At 28.4% G+C, this 24,123-nt stretch overlaps 1 protein-coding gene across 1 annotated transcript; it reads right to left on the bottom strand.

Moving 5' to 3' along the window:
* Window positions 1-10,694: 10,694 nt before the first annotated feature.
* LOC107436985 (uncharacterized) lies at window positions 10,695-22,840 on the bottom strand. Its single transcript, XM_071180299.1, has 6 exons — window positions 22,801-22,840; window positions 21,110-21,403; window positions 17,831-18,159; window positions 15,193-15,376; window positions 12,991-13,335; window positions 10,695-12,722 (listed from the first exon to the last, which is right to left on the bottom strand). The coding sequence occupies exons 3-6, from the start codon at window positions 18,071-18,073 to the stop codon at window positions 11,188-11,190; spliced, it is 2,307 nt and encodes a 768-aa protein (XP_071036400.1). The 5' UTR covers window positions 18,074-18,159; window positions 21,110-21,403; window positions 22,801-22,840; the 3' UTR covers window positions 10,695-11,187.
* Window positions 22,841-24,123: the final 1,283 nt, after the last annotated feature.

Here is a 24,123-nt window from a genome sequence, read left to right on the forward strand (position 1 = left end):
ATTTTTAACCCACTGGCGGTTAAGGAAATGGGCAAAATTGGGAGAATGTTTCTCCCCTACACACAGTTCCCCTATCAGTTAACATGGGAAAACCGGTTTTGCTATGCAGAGAAGACTGCAGGTTAAAATGCGACTTTTTACGTGCAGAACCGTCAGTGGGTTAATGGCTTTGATATATACCGGTTATTTTATATAAAATGTTTTTTATTGCATAGATACATCATTTTTTTTTCTTTTCAAATTTTTTTTATTTGAATTCAAAAACATATAAATATATCAGAATGAATTTTGTGTTCAATGATATTTGTGGAATTCTGTGATATTGATGTTCGAATTAAATTAAATTTAATTTATTAATTTTAATCTACTTAATATGTTGTTTTAATAACTATTTTAATCTTCTTCAATGTATTTAAAAAGTTGGAATCAATCTGTTTTTTTGTGTTGATTTGTCCATTGAAGGCTGTAAAAAAAAAACAATTTTATTTAAAAAATCTAGCTATTTGGAAATAATACCTATTTTTCCTTTATATGTCTTGATATTTATTATCCAAAAATCTTTAAAAACTTTAAATAATAAAGAAATAAAATTGATTCTTCTTTTATTTCTATTTCATGCATTCTAAACATTATTGTCAAATTGCATTTGTAAATACATATAACATTTTATCAGTTAAATGTTCATTTCCTCATTTTTATATGCTTGAAAACCTTTTGTAGAATTCTTGTTAGTTTTCTTACTCAAATGTGTTTATATCATGCACAGCTGTTATTAATGTAAATTTATTTTTCAAATTATCTTTTGAATTACTTTTTCTCAGATATGCTTTTATGACAATAAACTATCATTAAAAAATAAGGACTAACTAACATTGATACACAATACCACTGAAAAGGCTAAGTGACTTATAACAGAAAGGTGTACAACTTGCACTTATAACAGCAACGTCGGAAATTGTGCATTTTTTTATTTCTTACATTTTACTTCATTTATAAATTTCCTTCCTTTAAATTTTTTTATTGCTTTCTTGTGTACCTATTACAGGTGTGTTGTATTTGGTACTACAAAAAAAAAATTAAATAACATGATGTCAAATTCTCTTTTTCCTCATTTGCATTTCAAAGGTAAATAAAAATTAAAGAATTGTGAAAATTTGAATAAAACTATACTTATTAAAATGTACAAAATACTAATTTTAACTTACTGGGCTGGGACATTTCAATATATTGTTTGTATTTTAAAAATTCTTTTCTTTTTCTGGTTGTTTGATGTCTAAAAGAGCAGAATAGCCTTTGATGTCAAACAACCAGAACACAACAAACTGCAACTGAAAATAAAAAACAAGAAAATAAGAATCAAAATTTTTATTGCAAAAACAGTTTTATATATTAAATCTTATTAGAGAATGCACCAAGCAAATACTACATTCATAAGTAATGAGAAGTTGAAATTTACAATATTTTTTTAATTTTTATTTTATTTTTTAATTTCAAACATATTTCATTTCTTTTTAACTATTGCCTTCCATTTCTCTATCTATGTTCTTTCTTGTCCTAAATTATACTGTAGAATTACTGAAAAAAAGTTACTAAAATATTCAGCTAATGCAAAACAAACTATATGTAACTGTGAAAGTTTCCTATTTAAAACTAATAATAAGATTCAAACTTGTTTTATATACCCAAGGCACATGCTTTTATTCTTCAACTTTTATGAAAGTTCAAATTTTGCTGAAAGTATTATTTATTTCAATCTGCGGAACTTAAATGTATATATTTTCGCTCAATTTACTGTCATTATTTTATTTATAAAATATTGAGGCATGATTAATTAGTTTTAACAGGATATTACTAAAATTTTTTGTAAATCCTTTTTCTTTCTTTCTTTTTTTTTTTTGTGAGTTTAATATGTAAGTTTTAAATAACCACCTCCACAAGAAGCATGAATTGTTAGTATTTTTAAAAATGATTATGTTCAACATTGAGTCATTTGTAATTATATGGCAAGAAAACCTTTATTTAATTTATTTTAAATCATATTTTGTCAAATTATTAAGCTTTTTTTTTCAACTTATTTAAATAATTTCGTTAAATTCATGTGTATATATATCCTATATTCATAGGTATTCCTTAGTTTAAATTGAACAAATCATACTAATTTTATAACTGCATTGCTATATTTCTGATTTTGTCAATTTTAATTTTTAATGTTAATTATGACTTTTAATTCTAGAAAACATATAATATTTTATATTAATGCTTTGCTAATTTCTGGCTTTTGCTCATACCTTTATTTTATTTTATTAATTGTATTGTATAATTCATTCAATATTTTACTAAATTTTATTCAATGTTGAATAAAAAATTTTCAATATTCATTTATTTTGTTCAATATTCATTTTTCTTATTTCTTTAGCACATGCCTTGGTACAATTTTCTTTTCTAGTCAAAGTAAAATATTTCCATCACATTGAATATATGAATTCAAAAGCTCAATACATTTCAAAGAAATTTAACATAAATACAAGATTTGTTGGTTATAAAACAATAAATTTCAAAGTTTCTGTAGGAAAATATATTCTGACATTCGTTACCACAATCATATAGATTTATATTTCTTGAAATATCGAATAAATTTTTATCACATAACTGTTAAAATACCATTTTATTGTTGCATACAAAAACTGACATAAATTTTGTTTCAGGGATAAGGAGAAAAAATGTACAAATCTCTTTTATTATCCTTAAAACTTTATTATTTTAGTTTCAATTATTATTAACTGATGTTATTAATTAAAATATTTTTGTTTTATTTCATTTACTTCAGTAGATTGCCATATAAATCAAATTAATCTACACTCTTCTATATTTTTCATCAATTTTTAATTGTATATTTATTTTTAAATGTGTATCTATATTTTCAATACTCGTTAATTTGAGATCTAAGCTAATAATGTCTATTGCATTATTGTTCTATTGTTTTTTTAAATTCAGATATACTGTTTTTAAAGATGCTTATCCATTTAAGTTGGATTATTAGCCATTTTATAAATTTGTAATTATTTTTAATGGACTTTTTTAATTTTTTTTAATGTCACAATTACATTGTATCATACTAAAAAAGGATTTTTTTGTCTGAATTTTCACATAATAATTCAGTACATTGTATAACTTTTTTAATGGAAATAACATTCATTTTTTAATATTACATAATATATTTGAATTCTCAAAGTAAATTTTTTATAACTCATTATGCTGTTGCAAATTAAAAAAATAAATAAAATTCAAATATCATTAGTTGCAAACAAGGAAAAAAAATTTCATAAAGCAACCTCCTCTTGCACCAATTACACAAAGCTCACTTAATCAATTCAATGAAATATTTAAAGGCATATATAAATTTTGTGATGCTGACATCATAATCATAGGTATTTTAACAAAACATATATTTCACATAACATAAATGAAGTTGAACGTTGATTAATATACACAGGGGCATCATTCTTGATTAAATTATCGTGCAACGTTCAACATCATTATTGAACAACGATAGTAATGTAACGTAGACAACAGTTCAAACATACTATTCTAATGTTAGTTTATACATAGATTATATATAAATAGTCGCAGTTATCACAGAATAACATAGTTATACAACATCAGAATTGACACAGATTAAAATGAAGGCTTTTTTTTTCTCATTTGTACACATTTCATTTGATTGAATTGGAAGCAGTGTTGCCAATCATTTATTTATTTTATTTTATCAAAATTGAATGGCATTTACGATTTTACGGCACTTTATATTTTATGTCGCAGATATTTGCTCACTGTTTGACTGTATTTGTAACTTAGCTGGAAAACTGACAGCTTGCCAAGAGTTAAGAAAATTGTTCAAATGTGTAAGAGAGATAGGAGTTTATTATATTATGCATGTAATTAATACTCGCTAAAAATTTAAAATTGCCAAGCTTCTGTACCACGGACATTAAATCGAATATTTGGCTGATTATCAGCAAGAAAACTTAACTGAAATTGTTTAATAATGTTACATCTATTATAATGAGTGTAATTGATATGTAATTACAAAGTAAAAGCAAGTTTTTTTTTAAATATTTATTGATGTAACTTGTTTTTTGAAGAAATTTATGAAAACCGAAATTCTAATGAGACTTATATTTAGTAATAAGAACTATGATTAAACTTATATCTGTTAAATTTTATAATCTGCTTATTAATGTTAAAACAACTATTTATGCACATGAATAAGATTATAGTCTAAATTGTTCATCAGAAATGTAAACTAAATTATTATCAGTTAATTAAAGATATTAATCTGAGTCTTTATGTTTCAAAATTAGTTTGCTGTAAATGAATTTTAAAGCAACTTTACTTCAAGTACGTTTAAGCCTCAGACTTGATTAAACTAAATGTTAATAATTAAACTAAATTAATATTAAATGCAGAGGGGGGGGAATACTAGTTCTCATGATTATGACGAATATCTATAATAATTGATAATGAATTGTAATTGTTTAAAAATTAATTTAAAAAAAAATGTTTTTCATTCAATTTGAAAATATTGTTTTTTTATTTTTTTCTAAGAAAAAGAAAGAAAAAAGATTCTATAATAATTCTGAAGTTCCGATAGTAGTAAACTTAAAATTAAATATTAACTTCTGCATTACTAATTAATAGTTGTAATAATTATTACCTTTAATATTAGGTGTTATAATTTGTGGTAATTATCTTTACCTTATTTTTTATACGCAGTATAATAATCTAAATCTATTGTGTCTTTGTACTTATGATTTTAACATAAATCATTATCTTAGTTAAATTTGTTAAATATATTTTTCACATTGTTAGAAATATTAACATGTAGTTAGTAAATTTATTAACAAAACTATTAGATTCAAAGTTTTTTTTTCCTAACCCAAAAACAATCTCCAAAATTAAAAACAAATTCCCTTAAACTTGATGGGATATTTCCTTATTTTTAGTTGAATATTTTTATTAATAAGATTTAGTAATGATTCATCTTAAAAATTTTGAGAATTATTAGAAAAATATGTTAATTTCATATAATTTTATTCCATGAAGTGTATGTAATGAAGATTAAAAATTGACTTCTTTTATGAAACATTAAAGTGTACAATACTATACTTTATCTTTTTAATTTCATTATTGTAAACCTAATAAAAAAATTTTCTACGTGTCTGATTTTGTTTAAATTTTTTCTTAGTTTGGAAACTTTGAACTGCATAGCTTGGTAGATACTTTTAATTTTCTATATATTAAGATATATATCTAGTTTTTATTTGGCACAAAAAGATGAAATCTATGTAAAAGATAACTAATTTTATTTTGGGCTTGTCCATTGGCAACACTGCAAAAAGGTCTTATTCTACATTACAAAGATATTCTAAATTGGCACTGTATAGCGTAGATCTTTTCGATGTTATTTTGTTGAGGTTTTCTAGACAACTAAAATCAATTCAGTGAAGTTACACGAAATTTAATTTATTTTTGAAATTAAGATTTTTGGTTTTTGAACTATACCTAGTGTAATTTGCTACTTATTTATTAAACTTCTTAAATCATGAAAACGGGTTGAAAAAAATATTTTGTCTACTGCTGCGGAGCGATAATTTTCAAATTTAGCTTATATATTGAAATATTTGATCAAAATGTTTTTACATTGGTCAAATATTTTCGTTATCCAACTGAAATTATTAATGCTCATAGATCGTATTAAAAAATTATCGTTTTTGGTAATACTTGCAACACGTCGTCTAGAAATATCGATATTTACGATAAATCTTGATATTTTTCAAATTGAACTGATTTCAATTATTTTATAATGGTTTATATTTTTGTTACCGAATCAAAAGTTATCAGCGCTTAAGATAATATATTAAAAAATTATCACTATCAATAGGACTCGCCATATTATCGTATTCAATATTTATCATAAGACATGATATTTACTATATTTTGTGAGAATATTATTTAAAATATAATAATTGCAAGGATAAGTATCGATATTTTACGATATATCATCTAACTTTAATACTGGTATTAATGTATCAAATTAAGCCAATATGATTAGTTTGTCTTAAATGTTTATCTGTGTTAAAATACTAAGTAAGAGGAAATAGTGTCTTTTATGCACATTACAAATAGCTCTGAGCTTTGAGGGTAACACAAGGTGTCTATCTATTTTGAGAAAAATAAGTTTTTAATATAAATCTTTAATTATTATTGTATTTTATCGAGCCAAGTGGTGTATTCATTTAAACTTTTTTATAAAAAAGTTTTTTAAAAACTCAATTCAAGTGTATAACTGCTATAAAATTAAAAGATTAAATAAAAAAAAACACTTTTTTTAAAAAGCAAATTCTGTAATAATTAATAAATAAATATTTCAAGCTTTTAAAAAATAAACTTTAAATTATCTTATTGGCATGACTCAAAGGCATTTTTCATACTTGGAAAGGACTTGCTAAATTCTATCTAAAAATATTTTTTTTATGAAGAATTTTGTATTTAAAAATATTTTTTTTAAATTCAAAATAATAATAACTTAAAAAAAAACATATTTCCAACATAAAACGGGACATCATTGGATTAGATTTAAAACTCTAATAATATAATGTTAGAATATCACAAATTATTTAATTAAAATAATAAGTGTTGTCATTGTTTTTGTTTGGTATTTAAGATGATTGTTACCTTATTTCATGTTTTTGTTCCTCGTTTCACATAAAGGAGTCTTCTATTTTATTCAAATGATTTACGTTGTTTAAACATTTCTATTATTTAAAAAAATTAACTTTTAGAAATACTATATTCTATCAATAAGAATTTTTCAGTTACTATTCAATTACACAGTTAAATTTTAAAACTACTTGCAAAACTTTAAAAAAAAAACTGTATGTTTCTGTTTTAAGTTCAATTTTTGGGAGTGATTGTCCAAATTAATGTTACCTTGCATAGTAAAATTGGCAGTCATAATTCGATGAAACAACGTTTTATTTCTACAAGTTCATTAGAAATAGATTATTCGTGCTTGTATATTACCTGGTTGAGAGTCAAATCTACCGATAATCGATAAAATTCATATTTTTGAGTTTTATCGATCCATTTTCACTTACACCAATGGCGAATTTAATCAACGCGAGAGCTGGAAATGTTTCTTTGTCCAGTTGGATTTTTTAACCACCATGATAGTTCATTAATTGTCCCTGTGTATATATATATATATATATATATATGAATGTGTAGTTACCACTGTTTAACTTTACATATTTTTAATTGGTTCCTAATGTAAGACGCGAGCAGCTTAAAATAGGCCCGTTATAGAAATATCCCATTACTTCGAATAAGCTTGTTGGCAAAAATATTTCTGGTTAAATTTATCAGGAATTAAAGAGAATGTTTAGATTAAACTTCTCTCAGAGTTTAGTGAAAATTTCTAACCAAAACCAAACTGCTCTAGCCTCATGGCTGAAATAGCGTCAGATAGGTATTGCAATAACTTCAGAGCTACGATTCCAAAAAGGTGTTCCGCGGAGTTCTGGTTTTCGTGGAAGAATCACCGGAGTTCCGCATTTTTTTAAAGCAGTAATTATATTTATATACAAACAATAAACCATTATTTCTATAATATTTCGGTTATTTTTATGAAATTAATTTGGTTAAATGCCAATGACGAAAGAAATAGCAAAATTATATACATTTGAAATATATTTTTCTGTAACAATAATGTATTGAATGGCATGGATTTATACATATAAAAAAAAAATTATTTTCTTTCTAACTTTTTAATTCAAAATAAACTAACTAAAATCAACAGTACGATAACATATTTTCCGTGACCATGATTTCAACATATATAACAGCACTTTTTCATTTCGACATTTATGAAAACCGCAAGCAGCTTATTCATTTTTAACGTATGCTTTCATAAATAATAATAATTAAAAAAATTAGAATTAGACTAGATACAGCCCCTGATCTGCGAATTCAATTGTCTGACATAGAACTAACAATGAAAAACTGCCATTCTTAGCATTAAATATTTTTAAAATGGTTCGTTTTTCTTTGGTTAATATGTTCACAATTGCTATGAACTTTATGTATGAAGTCTTTGTTCCGACAGAAGATGTTGCCATAGATGGGAAAGGAACTGGGAATCTCTTCTTTAGAATGACAATCATAAGATTTGATGGTAGCTATCTCCCTCCCCTTAATCTAAATTACGATTACCATAAGAAAACATTAGTTTGTAATAAAGCAGATAAACCGAGTTTGTTGTTATCTTAGAGCAAGGTTATCAATTAAAGGGTTAAACCAAACAGATTTACTTAAGTTGTCACATTACTACAACGAGAATCAGAATCGTGTGTCATTTCGCCGCAAAGTATTCTGTAAAATATCACAACAAAACTTTTTCACTTCAATTACGAGATCCGATATGTACAATAAATTATACAACAGCCACGGGGAAAGAAATATTAAACATTTGTATAGAATTTTCTACTATCTACATCAATAAGAACATTTTTTCGATATCATAAATGAACATTTAACAATAACTCAACAGCAATGATTCAACAGACATTTAACATTGATACAAAGTCGAAACATTTAAAAGGAATAACAGAAAACTGAGTTTACGTTTTTTACATAATATTTGAAACAGAAAGTTGTCCCATTTGTCATTTTAATAATACTGATATTTATCACATTTTAAAAGAATTTTTTTAAAAAAAATAATATTATTTAAAAAAAAAACTACAGTATTAATACCTTTTCACGCTATCATCTGTTTTAATGAGAAACGTTGATAAATTAGCTTTTGAACGCTCTACAATTTTTTATTTCTACTTAAGTGATTTGACAAAGTTGCCATGAATTAAAAATTTATATTACTATCTCTGAGTTTCTGTATATGTCACCCTACCTGATATGTAAATGCATGTTACGAAGCCTAATTATAGTGCTAAAAATCATAAATAAATGATATTTAAAATAATTAAAGTCACTATTATTAAGAAAATAGTATTTTCATTTTGATATAGCATAACTTTATTTTCCTAATTATAATTAAAATATGTACAAGATTTAAAATTAAGAAATTATAACTCAATCAGAAAAAATATAAATATTTTTTTAAAAAAATATATTGATTTTTCATTAAGATTGAAACTTACACAAATTAAGTAATTATATCTTTTCAATGCCAGTATTGCCGATTAGTTATGTAATCTTTAGTCATACCATATTGCTTTAATTTATTTATTATTATTTTAATATTTTGTAAATAAATTTTAGATACAATTCTCAGGCTTCAGTTTTATCAACAAAAAAAAAACTAATTAAAAACTGTAGAATTGATTTTAAATGTATTCAGTGTGAAAAAAAATGTAGTATATTTATACTACTTTAATTGCCTTTTATGGTCTTAGGGGTAAGCATGTATGATTTACATCGGAAAGGGGGGCAATTCTATTAGCCGTGGTGTCAAATAAGTTTTTAGTTAAAACGCAATAAAAATTATAATCAAAATTAATATCAATTATCTAAGAGAAATCAAATTAGCAGATTCCAAGCTCTTTCTTTCAAATTCAAAGTTAGGAAAAAAGAAGTAAAAATAAAATTTCGACACTTTTAGTATCTTTTTGGTTGAGTGCCCCCTGTTTGCCACTTTTGACATAACTTGACAATTTATTTAATTAAATGGAAAATGTTCGCAAACAAATTAACTTATAAATGTACCCCTTATTTATTTATTAATTAATTAGGAGACTTATTCATTAGACATACATTTGTGATAATTATATGTTTAAAACGTTAGCCCTTAAAGACTGCATGTAATAGATAAGTTTAATTGCTTCCTTAAACACCATTTTCGAAAACTTTCATTCGCATTTTTAAAAAAAAAATTGATTCTGAAATATCAGAATTTGTTCCAAAACTAATATGTTTTTGGCACCTAAAAACAAACAAGTATAAAGTGAATATTTAATAATGAATCGGAGATAGTAGGTGCTTAAATTTCAAATAGCTATGTACACTTTTAGTAATTGTTATAAATATTTGAAGCAAGAGTTAAAGGAAGTCCGAAATTATTTAAAGTGGATTAAGTATGAGTATTTAAGTGCATTTTCAAGATAAATGGGACTAGAGTTGCTAGGAGAAAGATTAGTTACAGTTATTTCGATGGGAAAAAAAGGTATTTAAGTATTGCGGAAGAGTTTGTTGTAAAAGCACAGAAGCTATAATGATTTCATAAAGGAATAAAGACATTAAGCCTTTCGTTATTATTATATTTTTAAAAAAAATATCATTAAATTTAACATTTTAATGAATTATGTGCCTATTGATGTTCAAAATAGAAGAGGGGAAAGGGAAATATTTCACAAAAACAAAATTAGCAATATAAGCGATTAAAATGTTTTAGACTAAAGTTAGCTTTTTTTTTTTAAAAAAAAAAGAAAAAATAATATACTTAAAAAAATTGAAAATCAATTTTTCATTTTTTAAAAATATTAATTATTTTAGAATTAAGAATGTTTGTTGTTTTAAGAACATTTATTTATGGCGGATATATTACTGCGAAATATTATTCTGCAACGATTAAAAGTTCTAAAATATAATATCAATAAATGATGTAGCGCTTTTAGAAATTTTTCTTTGTTTTGAAAATCTAATAAAATAAGCTTTTTGGGGGGGGGAGGGGGCGGGGGGTTTGATTCACAGTAGAAACAATGTATATATTATAAATTAATCATTTGTATGTATAAAGGGATCCTCACACAGAATGTAAAAAAAAATATATGGAAATCTTATAATCAATATCTGCATTATTAATTAAATAATCTAAGTATGTTCATAAATAAGAATTTTGAAGCAATTAATACTATTATAAATTTTTGAGGTATTCACAAGCCTTAAGCTTCTTTTGTGTTTCTCTTTATTGTCATAAGCTAACTATCACGTGTATTAAATTTTTGTATTACTTCGAAATTCAAGTAATTGAATAGCACATTTTGTGTTGCTATACTGAGCCAAATGGAACAACGAATCTTACATATCATATGATTAGATTACAAGTTAGGCTTTTGAAGAATTTTTTAAAAATACCATAAGGAAATATAGGAGACAAACCAGCTGATAATACTAGAGAGGCCATTTTCTTTTTGAACTTTTATTCAGTCCACCTTTTGTAGAAATATTTGTGATAATGTCTGCATCAGCCCATGGAAGTATGATGCACATGAATACTCTACCATTCCTTTCATCTGTCGGAAATATACTAATGGGCGTAAAAGGCTCGTTATCATTGACAAAACGTAAAATCTTTCTGTATGTATGAGGATATAACTTTTCTAGATCTACTCCCCTGGCAGCTAATTGTTCTACAACAACACTGAGACCATTTTTTCGATCCTCCACGGTGGTTTGAGCTGGATCCCCTGTTTCGGGATCCGTTTTGGTGATGGTTAGTATTAATGTTTGCACGTCATCCTCGGGTAATGAGGGTGACAGGTGCATCTTAGCTCCACGCACCACAACTTCTCTTTCCAAAGCTGCAGCAATTTCATTTGCAACTGTTATTGCCGCCAAAAGAATAAACTTGCGCTCGGGATTGTATTTGTCGCAAAAGTTCCTCACTTGTGTGAAGACATCTGCTCCCATTTCTTGAGGTAAGAGGTCTGATCTGGAAACATACAAGGTCTGACCTTTGGCACTCTCCCAACCATGAACAAGATAGTCAAGAGCATCTTCTGGGTTAAGGAAGAGCAACTTTACAGCACCCCTTCCTCTTGAAAGTAATCCTCGTTTGGCACACAAAGACAAATGTCTTCTAGATACCGGATCGTCTCTGGCCTTCATAAGTACTTGCTTACATAGATTGCTGATGCGTGTTTGAGGGCAATGATCCTTATGGCGGGACATATGAAGCTTACGGCACTGTCGACTGCAGTAATATGTATAACAGTTGGCGCAAGTTCTGAACTTAACTCTAGCCTCTTCTGTTGGCAAGCTCTTTGAGCATTTTGGTCGATGGCACTTTAGATGACTTTCTGAGGAATAGATATCAGGTATTCCACGGCCAGGTTTCTTCTTCTTCGATGGAGTTCCACCACTTGCTTCCTGGGTCGTACCTTTGTCCTCTGTGGTAGTTGTCCCTGACGGTCTCCGTCCTGGATTGGAATCAATATTAGTCAAGTAGGGAACGTATGTGTTGTCAAGAACAACAGGATTCACAGGTTGGCCACAACAAGAACCAGGCTCATAAGAGGAAGGACAAATCATATCCCTGACCGGTGTTGTGGGTTCGGAGACACATGTCATACGGGCGGGGCCATTGCTAAAGGAATTGATTTGTGGGGGTGGTGCAAGGGCACGTGCACAAAACATGCAAGGCAGGTGCAGAAGAACAAGACAAAGAGATTGAGGTCTTCGAAGAGAGCCTTCCGCCATACCTCGAGTGTAGGAGCCCGGTTGCAAACCTGCAAACGGATTCGCGTACAAACCATCATGAGGCTGTTGAGACAAAAGGTCGGCGCTGCTACAAGAGGGCAATGTAGACTGTCTTTGAAGTGGAGGGCGATGTGATTGTTCCCGCTGCCGAAGCAAATGTTCGTGTGAAGGGGGGTGTTCATGGTCACCATCCTTTTGCTTGCCATCTCCTTCTAATTTAGTATCATCTACGTCAGATAAAAATGAAAAGGAAGGGAAAAATAGGAAGAAATGTGGGACATGCTGGTTACGGGATTTCAAATTCAAGCAGGGAATTTTAAAATTAAGTTAAAATTCTACCAATTACTTTGATATTTAAATGCTTTGGCCAGTAGTAAACTACATTATATTTAAAATGTTGCAAAGCAAAACTATAAACTAAGCAAGTGCATCATGCTTGAGACTGAAAGTATACATTTTCGAAATCTAATTTATAAGTATGAAATTGTTGTTTACCTTCGATGATGGAAGACAATTCCGGCTCTTCTCCTTCTGGGACTAGAACTTCCATGCTTGTCGGAGACTGGACGTCATCTTCCAGAGGAGAGGTTGAGCTGCTATGACAGAAGGAACCATGGTTCATCTCGTCCGTAGGAGATGAAAAGGGAGGAAGAAGCTTAGAAGCTGTGGTAGAACTACTGGGAAAATGTGGAGGGGATTTTAATCTCTCATCTAACATCTTACCAAGATCATCTGCGATGTTTTCAAGTCCACGTGCATCGTCTGCTGTCCACTGGGGATCTCTGATTTGAGGGATGGTGGTTGACTGGGAAGACGGTGATTTGGTTTTGCTAAGGCCTTCTGGAATATGGAGATTTTCAAAAATGTTTACATTACATGTAATTTTACACAATCATCAGTATTGAAGGATTTATTTTTAAAAAAAAGCATGCTTAGAGATAATTTAAAATGTTGTCATTTAAGAACCCTCTATGATTAGTTATAAGGTTAAATCATGAATTTATTGAGGCAAGCATCTAAATAGGCAATTCTTTAAAACAATGAAAAAAAATTTTTGTAAATAGCATGTTAGTTATTTTGTTTATTCTAAAGGTAAAGGTGTTTAAAACATCTTGACTCTTGTTTTTAAAATTTGAAATGATCTTTCCTTTTATTACATAAGTCTCCAGATAATTTTAGACACCAATTGGAGAAAAAAAATATTGGGACGCAAAAAGTTTTTTTTTATTATTGTTTGGTAAAACAAATATATACAATGTTTTTCATTTTTATCCATTATTGAAAATTTTCAAAAAACTACTTTTTCTTCGATTTTTTTTATTTTTCAATGCGCAACATAGTTTCCAATCTATCGTCTATAAGCGTTTCTCCAATTTATAAATTTTATGCAAAAAAATTTCGTACTTTTATTTTTAAAATGGAACATGCATGGCATGCCGAATGATATTGTAGTGAGCAGAGTTGTTCCTCGCTAATGCATGTTTATGTTCACTGTCACACTGCTTTTTATTCATAAAGGAAACTGAGCATATACTGTTAACTTCTCTTTCGGTCTTCTCGATTCATTGCCGATGCACAGTATGAAAAAAATCATCCTGAATAACTTGTGATCTAATAATCAGATTTTAATGTACTAAAACTCAATCTTGATGGTTCGAAAGAGTGACCTAAAATATGTTAATTTGTAAGTGCATATGATATTTTAAGTTATGACACCAGACACAAAAAAGTACTTTCTCCAAATAAACTTAACTTTTTTTTTAATGGTTTATGATTTCTGGCCCTCAAAATATATGGTGTAGCAGCAATCTGAGAAATATGGTCCTAATAGTTTGGTCAGGAGAGTGTTCGACAGTTTAATGTTAAATTTACTTTCAGCGTATTTCGCCATTTTTTGAAGAAATTTTAATCGAATTGAAAAATTTTTACACACAATTATAAAAATTAATGTATCCAAAGATAATTCCATGCAAAAAAAAATGTAGTAAATATTTATTATTTTTTATTATTTTATTATTATTCAAAATCATTTTGAATAGTAAGGTATTAAATTTTTTACGTCATTTTAAACTATGTAAATTTCTATGGCAAAATACAAAATTCGAGCGAAATTGGTGGAATTGTTCTTGAGAAATCGAATTTTAAGGGAGTCGTATATTTAAAATTTGATTCCTCAGATTCGTGTGAATTCAGATTCGTTTTCCTTCAAATTTTGTATTGTGCCTTACGAAACTGCATATTTTAAAATGACTTCAAAATTTTTGTACCCTATTATTCAATATTTTTTCAACTGTTATTAAATAAGATATTAAAAAAATAATAAATATTTTTTGAATTTATTTTTTGTATGGAATTATCTTTGGATTAATTGTGTGCAGAAAATTTTCAATTCACTTAAAAAGTTCTCGAGATTTGGCGAAATTCGCAAAAAGTAAAATTAACATGAAGGGGTCCAAACTTTGGATCGATCTCCTGTCCAAACTATCAGGACCATATTTACCGGATTGCGGTTACTCCCTGAATTTTGGGAGTCAGAAATCCAAATCCGTTTGAAAAAAAGATATGTTTATACAAAGAAAGAACTTAATTTTGTAACCTAAAATATCGTCCGCACTAATTAATTAGCATATTTGGCGTCACTCCCTCGAGCCATTAAGGTTAATACGTGAAATAACAGATGAAATATTTTAATCTTACCTGGACTCTTTTCCTCCAATTGTGATTGTATGCCCTGAATAGGTATTGTCTCTTGCGGCATTCGAGATCCTTGAGTTTGAGAACGTTTTGTCTCATGTGCAAACACGTAATATTTTGATCTACGTGGCGAAGTAGGGCTTGAAGATCTAGAAACCGGCGGAATTGCAAGGAGTGATTCCAAGACCTAAAGTGTAAAGAAAGTTACAATTATGAACACCGATAGCTGAAAATAGGAGTTGATCTTCTAGTAATCTAGCACGAGTATTATTTGTATAAAGTGTACTGAGTCTGCAGTACATTACATAAAGTAGGTATGACCATTTTCCATTGCCAAGAAATTCTTTAAATGTTAATAACAGTAAATGCAATTGGCTTCCTGGTGACAGTTAATAAATTTTCATGTAGCCAGAGCAAGGGTGCATAGATCCACATAACTGAATTGATTGTATTACCTAGTATCTGTTTTTTTGGGACATTTTTGTTGTCTATTCTTATCATTCTCTGTTAAGTTTCTTATGTTCTTTATGTGTTATTCAAAAACTTCTTTTTACGTAAAATCCCTGGCACTTTATCTAGTTTTCAATGTTCTTGAGGGTTGTAAGAACCTGATGTTTATGATCTCTTTTAATTTTATGAACTGAGAAAACCATTTAAACAAATATTTAGAAACTCTGAAGGTCTCTACTTTCAGAGTACGATATTGATTTCTTAGAAACATATTTATATATAGATTCAATTTTTTAAGTATCTTTTCCCAAGTTAAGAATACCTAGCCATTACTTGGGATAATTTTGTAAAGGTCTGTCTTATGTATGAGCTACTTGGACATAGCACTATCTATGATACTCATAATGCTTGGAATTCGGAATAATGGACCTAGTAATACTTGTGACATAACAATACCTACAACAAATGAATTTAAACATTATGTTTTCCCCCACTGAATGTTACGCTCAAATTGCTCTTTGAATGAGGGTGGCAATTATTCATAAATTAATGCCGATTACATTGAATTTGTAATCATCAATTTGCAAAGCGTCTTTTTTGTGCAATTTGTAAAAAACTGCAGAAAAAACGCATTGTTGGTTCGAGTTAATAGCGAACACAAAATTTATTTTGATGTATAGAAATAAGTATAAAAGAACACATATGATTTTTTTTCGCAGAATATTTTTTCTACACCAGACACTACAACCCAGCGCACTGACAAATCTCATTATTGAATCTAACAGCCATAACATACCACATTTCTCCAGGTTAGATGTCTCAAAGCGATAATAATAATCTAATTAAAAAGAAAGGATTAAATTCGGGTTACATAAATCATAAAAGCTAAACAACGTGAATATAATCTCATATAAATAGTATCTATAGTTTCAATTCCATAGTAAAGAAACTTTATCACTGTTGAAAATTTCGTAACTGAAGAACCTTCTTCAGAGTTTCAACTCAAAAGAGGTTCTTCATTATTACCGAAAACGTAGCATATCTGTTCATGTTTCATTTGTTCGTGTTCCGTTAACGTTTTTCAGTTTTAAACAATAATAATAATCGTTTCGATTAATTACGTTATTTTGACTTGTGAATTATTAATTAAAAAAATTATCATCAACAAACTTTATATTGTATCAATAACGTTGTAATAGAGTTCTTGATGTTCATGGAGTATTAGTATCAGCTGATAATTTAAAATCGCTGGTTCAGCTGACCTTTAAAAACAAAAGTAAAATTTGTACTAAGTATGAAGGTTTTTAAAATTGAAACTTTTACCACCAACTATTTAAATATTTATCTTAGTTTTGAATTAGTCATTAATTTCAACATATTAAAACAATTACTATTTTGCTAGACCAATGCCTGTTGTAGATTTCTACAACTGTTAAATAATAAAATTTAAGTAAGCGCATAAACAAAAGCTTGGGAATTGCAGCAAAATAAGCATTAAACAAAACACAGAAGGAAATTAAAGCAGTTTTAACCATTTCCAATTAACTAACAAATAACAAACACAAATTTTAAAAGAAAGTTAGCAGTAGTTATTACCTTCTAGATTAGTCATCTTTTAGTTCTGTCATTCTAAATATTCTAATTATAGTTTTCTGCATCTGGAAGGGGAAGCAATAATTCTCAAGCGCAAGCTGTTGCATACACTGCAGTAAGCAAAGAAAATCAAAGGAGGATCATACAAAATAGCAAATGTAACTTTGTTGTTAGTTCATTATGGCTTAATATTGAAAGATGCATCTTACTCTAAAATAAGTTTTTAATAGCCCATTTACACAGGCGAAAATGGGATTTCCATAAAATTCAATCACAGAAGAACTAGGCATTCTTCACCGCTTATTGCCAATGAAGCTCTTTATTCTAAATTCTAAGATGATATTTTAATGTCTCTCGTGTGCGCCTTGCAGGTATAATTTCGGCAAAAAAGCGTCCTCAAATCGTTTACGAATTATATTCTTTAGTTCAGAAAATAGTTGCTTAAATGCTTTGTTCTTGTAATCGGCAGTGTTTTTTTTCCATAGTTTTTTATTAACTACTACTAAAATCACTAGCTACATTAAAGGTTTTGGCGACATTTGTCACCAAGTTGAAAGTTGTTATTTTTGAGTTTCACAGTCTAGTTCCTATCGCTCACCTCCTCCATAGACGCAGAAGATTTAGAATCTTTTTCGCCACGACTGGTAGAGCTGGATTCTTGGTCGGTCTTAGAATCGCGCCAACTGCTGGATCCGCCAGATTTTGAATCTCGCCTGATGAATCCACTTTCTTCGGAATGGGTTGAGGAACTTTTCCTGGAGTACTGCTCTTTGGAAAGTGGGTTGGAATAATCAATGATACCAGAGGACACCTGATGCTGGTGATACGGCGAAGTGTCCATTTTTGGGTCGTGATTAGAACCTTTAGAGCCACGTCTGGAACTTGCAAAGAAAATGGGACGACCTGATCCCGTTGAATCTTCAGACACTGCGATAAAAAGAAATTTGTTCTGTATTCATGCAAGTTATTTTTCTGATAACTCATTCTCGTTTGAAATAGTTATCACAGAAAGTTTTTAATCTTGTGAGAAGATTTGCGTATCGTGATCTGCAGCACAATAATCATCAAGACACAAGAAACTGTAAAAATCATTACAGAATGAGATTAACTCGAAGGGTGTAATTCTTAAATACCCTCGGGCAAACCTCTACAGGTTTTTTTTCGTTTTAAAGTTTGCAAGTTTAAAATCTATTTGGTGCCTTGGTGATTATAGTTGGTGCGAGAGATCACGATACGGAAATAATATGATCTTGTCTTGCATATCACGCCAACTACTAAAAAACAATGGTAGTAGCATTTATATTGTGATAAAAAATTATGAAATATGCTCATGTCATTAATAAGAAATTTGAGCATAATTTCACTTTTTACGTTTTGAAGTTTATGATATCTAAAAAAGGAGAATCATACAATAATGCATTAGGATTAAACAAATTAACTAATCTCAGTAAGATTTTTAGTTGAAATCTATACAACAATATATTTATTTGTTTATGCTATGCATATTTTCTTTTAAGTTTTTTTTTCTCCACCTGATGAATTACCTACGTCATGCAGGCATCTGAAGGGAAGATTTGTTGGCCACTTTTTAGGGGCACCATATTAGGTGGGCCAACGTTGCTCCCACACTAAGGACAGACAATACAGAGAATGAAAGAGCATCCATGCCTTGACCGGGATTCGAACCCAGAACCTTTCTGATGCAAGACCAGTTCCCTGACAGCTACACAGCCGGATGGCATTTTCTTTTAAGTAAAAAACAGAAATATAAATCTTTTATATATCACTAAATTTAAAATTACTTAACTTATGCAGTTATTTTTAAAAAATTACTTTTAAATTACTATTATTACATTTAAAATTACTTTTGTGTAAATTTCTATTCAAGAAAAAAATTTGTTTCTGTAAATGCGCCATTGTTTAATTTTTTTCTTTTAATTTTTAACCAACATTGTTTAATTGTAATATAACTTAATTGTTAACAACGCATTCCTAAATCCACTTTTTCTTAGTGACAACATAGTTTTAAGAAATAAAAAAATATATAAATAAATAATTTCTTTAGTATAAAGAGCTCATTAAAATTTTTAAACATATTTCAACACATACAAATATTTTTTTTTCTTTAGTAGAAATGTTACAGAATGGTAATTTTTCGAGACGTTTTTTCTCCATGAGATAGTTAAAATTTTCTTTTGAAAAATGTCATAGTTTTGAAGTACTTCATTACATTATCAATTCCATATTCCCACAGCCATTCATAATAGCAGTAGATGTTGTTATATAATTGTTAACATAAATTATGTAAGTTATTTTTATGCAAATATTTATGCTATACTAACAACAACCTTTTTAAAACTTATTTTTTTCTTTATTTTTAACGAAAATTTCTCTATTAGGATCTGGCAATGCTACTAGAAAGAGTCATCAACACTTCAACGACGATGACCGTTTTTATCCATCAAAACGTCATCGCTGTTTCATAATTCAAGATTCCGTAATAAAAATGTTATTAATACACAATAGGATATAAATACACAGTTTAATCACAATGCCTCTAGAATGAGAAGAAGCATTTTTATGCCATATTTATTATAGCTGCATGAATAGAGTAATAAGAAAATAAGAAAAGAAAGATAAAAAAATGTCACGTAAAATATTCTTCATTTGAATATAACTATCAGCTAAGATATATGTTTATTCACCGACAATAACACACGGAATTATTTTCTCGATATTTATTACTCTTTTTATACCTTGACAATGAACCAATGAGTAAAGGTCATGTGAGCAATTATTTATTTATTATTATTAATGGACTTATTTATCAATTCAATATAATTTATTTTTTATTGAAATTAGTACATAATTTTTGATAGACTAAAAGCAGCTTCTTATTATTGTTTTATAAGTTTGTAGTTCATTTGCAAAACAAGGTCATCTCCAAAACATAAAATTGTCAGAAAATGATGATTTTCGGCAATACTTGGCCAAAATGAGATTAGAACGAATACTTTTTGGTTTAAGAAGCATTAACACAATGAGATTTAACACACAGGAGCACGTGAAAGGAAGGAGTTATTCAATTTAATTTTTAATTTGGTCAGTTTTGAAGCTTATTTTGGAGTCTGTCAGTTTTGCAACAAATCAAAACTTAAATTTCGTTAAATTTAATGTAAATGCTGGGTTTTAAAGATTGCAAATGGGGAAAATATTTAGTTTAATTAAAATGTATTAAGCAAAAAAGTAATAATATTAATCATAAAGAAATGGTAAACCTATGTCACGCGACCCACTAGGTGGCACACGAAAGGTATTTCGGTGGCACGCAATAAGTAGGAATTAAATTGTTTTTATTCACTGACATTAATTTGAAATAACTGTTAAAAAAAGCATTTGTAAGACTGTGGTTTCAGAAACAAATACACAAATACGAACACAGGCATCATTTTATGCCATTTTAATTTTCTGTTTGTTGAAACTAAAATCGCAAACTTAAAATCTGGACGTATTCTAAATAAACGCCATTTCTCCGAATCGTTACAAGAAATAGATTTATCAACTGGAGTTTGCTCTGCAGGTAGAAATAAATTTTCTATACGAAACATAGCTAAAGAGCTTAAAAATATAATTCCTTCTTCTTCGTAAAGCTAACTCAAACAAGAATTGTTTAAATTTTGTTGAAGAATTTCTTCTCCTTATTGTTTTACTTTTAATTGGATTAAATCCAAAAAAAAGAAGAAAAAAAAGAATTATATAAAATTCAAACAACAGTTAAATGTTTTTTGAAAAAAGAAATTAATGAACAAAAAGTTTCAAAATCATAAATCTAAATTCGAATAATAATACGATTTGAAGAAACTCAACAGCTTCATACCTCTTTTCTGCTCCACAATATATCGGGCAGATGGAGAAGTTGGACTAATACTGCTTCGAGATGAAGATCTGCCATCCAGATGCTCTGGCGTTGGCCTAAAACCTTTATGGCCGACATCATCTGTTACGGACAACCATAATTCGTTGTCCGTTGAAGAATTGTCTGGAGAAATGTCCTTACTACTACTGCTGCTGTGTCGCCAAGAACCACGAGGATATCCCCTTGGCTCTGTTTCATAATCTACCAAGTTTGGCCTTTGGTCTCTATTTAGATGAGATGAAACTATGTGTGTACCTACAAGTAAATAAAATAATTTAGAAAAATGACATAAAATAGTTCTTAGAAAACAATTCCCTAAATTGCTTCATATATATATTTTTTAAGATTATTTTCTAGGAAATATTCGCTTATGATCTTAAAATTTAATCACTGAATGTTTTAGTTTCAAGGCATATAGTCTTTAAGGATTTAAAAATTTCTTTATCGAGTATATTTTGCGCACTCTTTAAAATTTAAAAATAAAGTAGTTCGTCGTCTTGCGATTCGTTTGATTTAGGTTCAGATAAAGCATTAGCACACATCTAAAAGTTTTGTCCCAGACAATTTAAAGCTTTCTTTCCTATGTCTAGGTTCATACAGTTTAAAGTCTTATTATATTATGTATAGATTCATACACTTTAAAGATTTCGTATTCAATGCTTAGATTCATATAATTTGAAGCTTTCTTATTCTATGTATAATGCATACAATAATATTTTTATTTTATGTATAGATTCATATCATTTAAAGCTTTCTTATTCTGTGTATAGATACACACAATATATTATTAATATTTTATATATAGATCTGTATAATTTAAAATCTGCTTATTCGGTCCATAAACTCCTACAATTTAAAGCTTTCTTATTCTCTGTACAGATTTATAGCCTTAATATTCTACGTATAGATTCATATAATTTTAAGTTTTCCTTTTCTGTGTATAAATCATAAATTATTCTTATTTTATGTTTACAGATTCATATAATTTAAAGCTTTCTTAATCTGTGTATGAATTCATACAATTTAAAGCTTTTTTTATTTTATGTATAGATTAATAAAATTTAAAGCTGTGTATATATTCATATAATTTGAAGCTTTCTTATTCTGTGTATGGATTCATACAGTATATTATTTGCATTTTAAGTACAAATCCATATAATTTAAAGCTTTCTTATTTTGTGTATTAATTCCTACAATTTTAAGCTTTCTTGTTCTGTGTATACTACAATTTAAAGCTTTCTTATTCTGTGCATGGATTTTCAAACAATTCAGTGCTTTGTTTTTCATACAGATTCTGACATTTTAAAATATTACCATCATACTATGATCCCGTAAAGTTTTGTCACTATATTCCTAATTTATTTAGTATATTCATACATCTTTAAGCTTTTTCACTATATAGATTCACGCGTTTTAGTTTTCTGCCATTGATAGTTGAGGAATTCCAAACGAGAATTATTAAAAAACTAAGAAATTTGTTAAAATTTAACTGGAGTTTGAAATGTTTTAAGTTGAGCCTTTCAATAAATTTTTTAACTAAATTCTTATAATATTCTAGTCACACATTAAATAAAGTACCCTATTCTTTCAAAATTGCTTTTATTTCTCATTGCTTTCCCCTATTATTTGTCTGTATATTTGAAAAAAGTTACCTGATAAGAAACGATTGATCTGAACAGAAGAAATACGAAGATTTTAATCCTAGATTCAAATCTACAACCATAATACTTTACCCTTTATTTGTTTACCTAGACATTACTGATCAAAGGAATTTTTTTTAAAGGAGATAAGGGCCTTTCAAACTGATAAATTCCAGTGATAATTTCTTTTCTTTTTTTTAAGATGAAAAAAATTGTTCCATTTGTAGAAGATAAGAACCCTGCCATGGTTTGTTTTGGAAAAAAGATTTATCTTTGGCGCCTTTCTTTCTCACGTCAAGTAATTTAAACAATTAGAAAGAGAAGTTAGTGCAATTAATTTTACAAGCCAGAATATGCCAAATTGTAGATTGGTTCATAAAAGTATTTGATATTCTTCTCCAGACAACGGTTGTCCTACTTGCATCTGAGATCGATAAAGACGAGTATTCCCTCTTTGCTGTTTGTTCTCAAGCAAGTAGGCACCACGAAATATCTGTAGAGGGGTTGTCTTGGAACATGAAGATACATAGTGGGGGCGGAAAATTCTGGCGCCATGAACCCCCTTGTCTTCCGTCTCCTGGGGGTGGGGGATAAATTCGTAGTTCCATCTCAACGAGATCGATGCCACAAGATTAAATGGCTGAAAAAATGCGCTTGTTGAGAAATGCCTTGAAGTGTTATGGACATGTTTGGTCTTTCTTGAAAAGAAAAATTAGTTTGTGGAATTTTAAATTTAACCATGAATACTATCAATTCTAATAATATCGTTTAAAAAAATACAGAATTAATGCCATTAATTGCATAACAACTATTGGTAAACCTCCTAAAATGATGAAAATTCTTTTATTGGTCTGCCACCCTCCGCTATGATATCAAACAATGAAACTTATAAGAACATATCTGATATCGTTATCAATATTCAATAAATGCTTTGAAGTATAAAATTTCATTTGTTTTTTTCTTCAGTATGCTGTCTCTAATTTCACTTTTGTTAGAAATTAAGTTTGTTATTAAATGGAGGTATATCAGTGTTTCTATTATTTACGTATTACATTGACAACGAACTTTAATCCTTTATAGGGCAATTTTTTTAGCAATATTATGTTAAAATATTTTTAGGATTGTGGATATTTTTAGGATTTATAAAAAGAAATTTATTTAGCTTTTTATCTAAAATTAGTTTGATTAAGACCCCTTTTTTTCACCTTTGTTTGCTGCCGGATTTTCAAAATTTTTGATCCGATTTTGTTAAAAATGTGAATTTTGTCACTTAAACTTGCATTGCTCAAAATGAACAACTAAAAACTTAAAATTTAAGTTTCACGTTTTGCTTAT

Source organism: Parasteatoda tepidariorum, chromosome 1 (genome assembly GCF_043381705.1).
Source record: "Parasteatoda tepidariorum isolate YZ-2023 chromosome 1, CAS_Ptep_4.0, whole genome shotgun sequence".
Taxonomy (NCBI): domain Eukaryota; kingdom Metazoa; phylum Arthropoda; class Arachnida; order Araneae; family Theridiidae; genus Parasteatoda; species Parasteatoda tepidariorum.

Excerpts from the sequence above, each read along its gene's own strand:
- LOC107436985 (XM_071180299.1), bottom strand. The coding sequence starts at position 18,073 with ATGGACACTTCGCCGTATCACCAGCATCAGGTGTCCTCTGGTATCATT. Across the intron at positions 15,377-17,830 it reads CTTCTGCGTCTATGGAGGAG|GTCTTGGAATCACTCCTTGC; the intron begins GTGAGCGATAGG and ends TTTACACTTTAG. Across the intron at positions 13,336-15,192 it reads ATTGGAGGAAAAGAGTCCAG|AAGGCCTTAGCAAAACCAAA; the intron begins GTAAGATTAAAA and ends TCCATATTCCAG.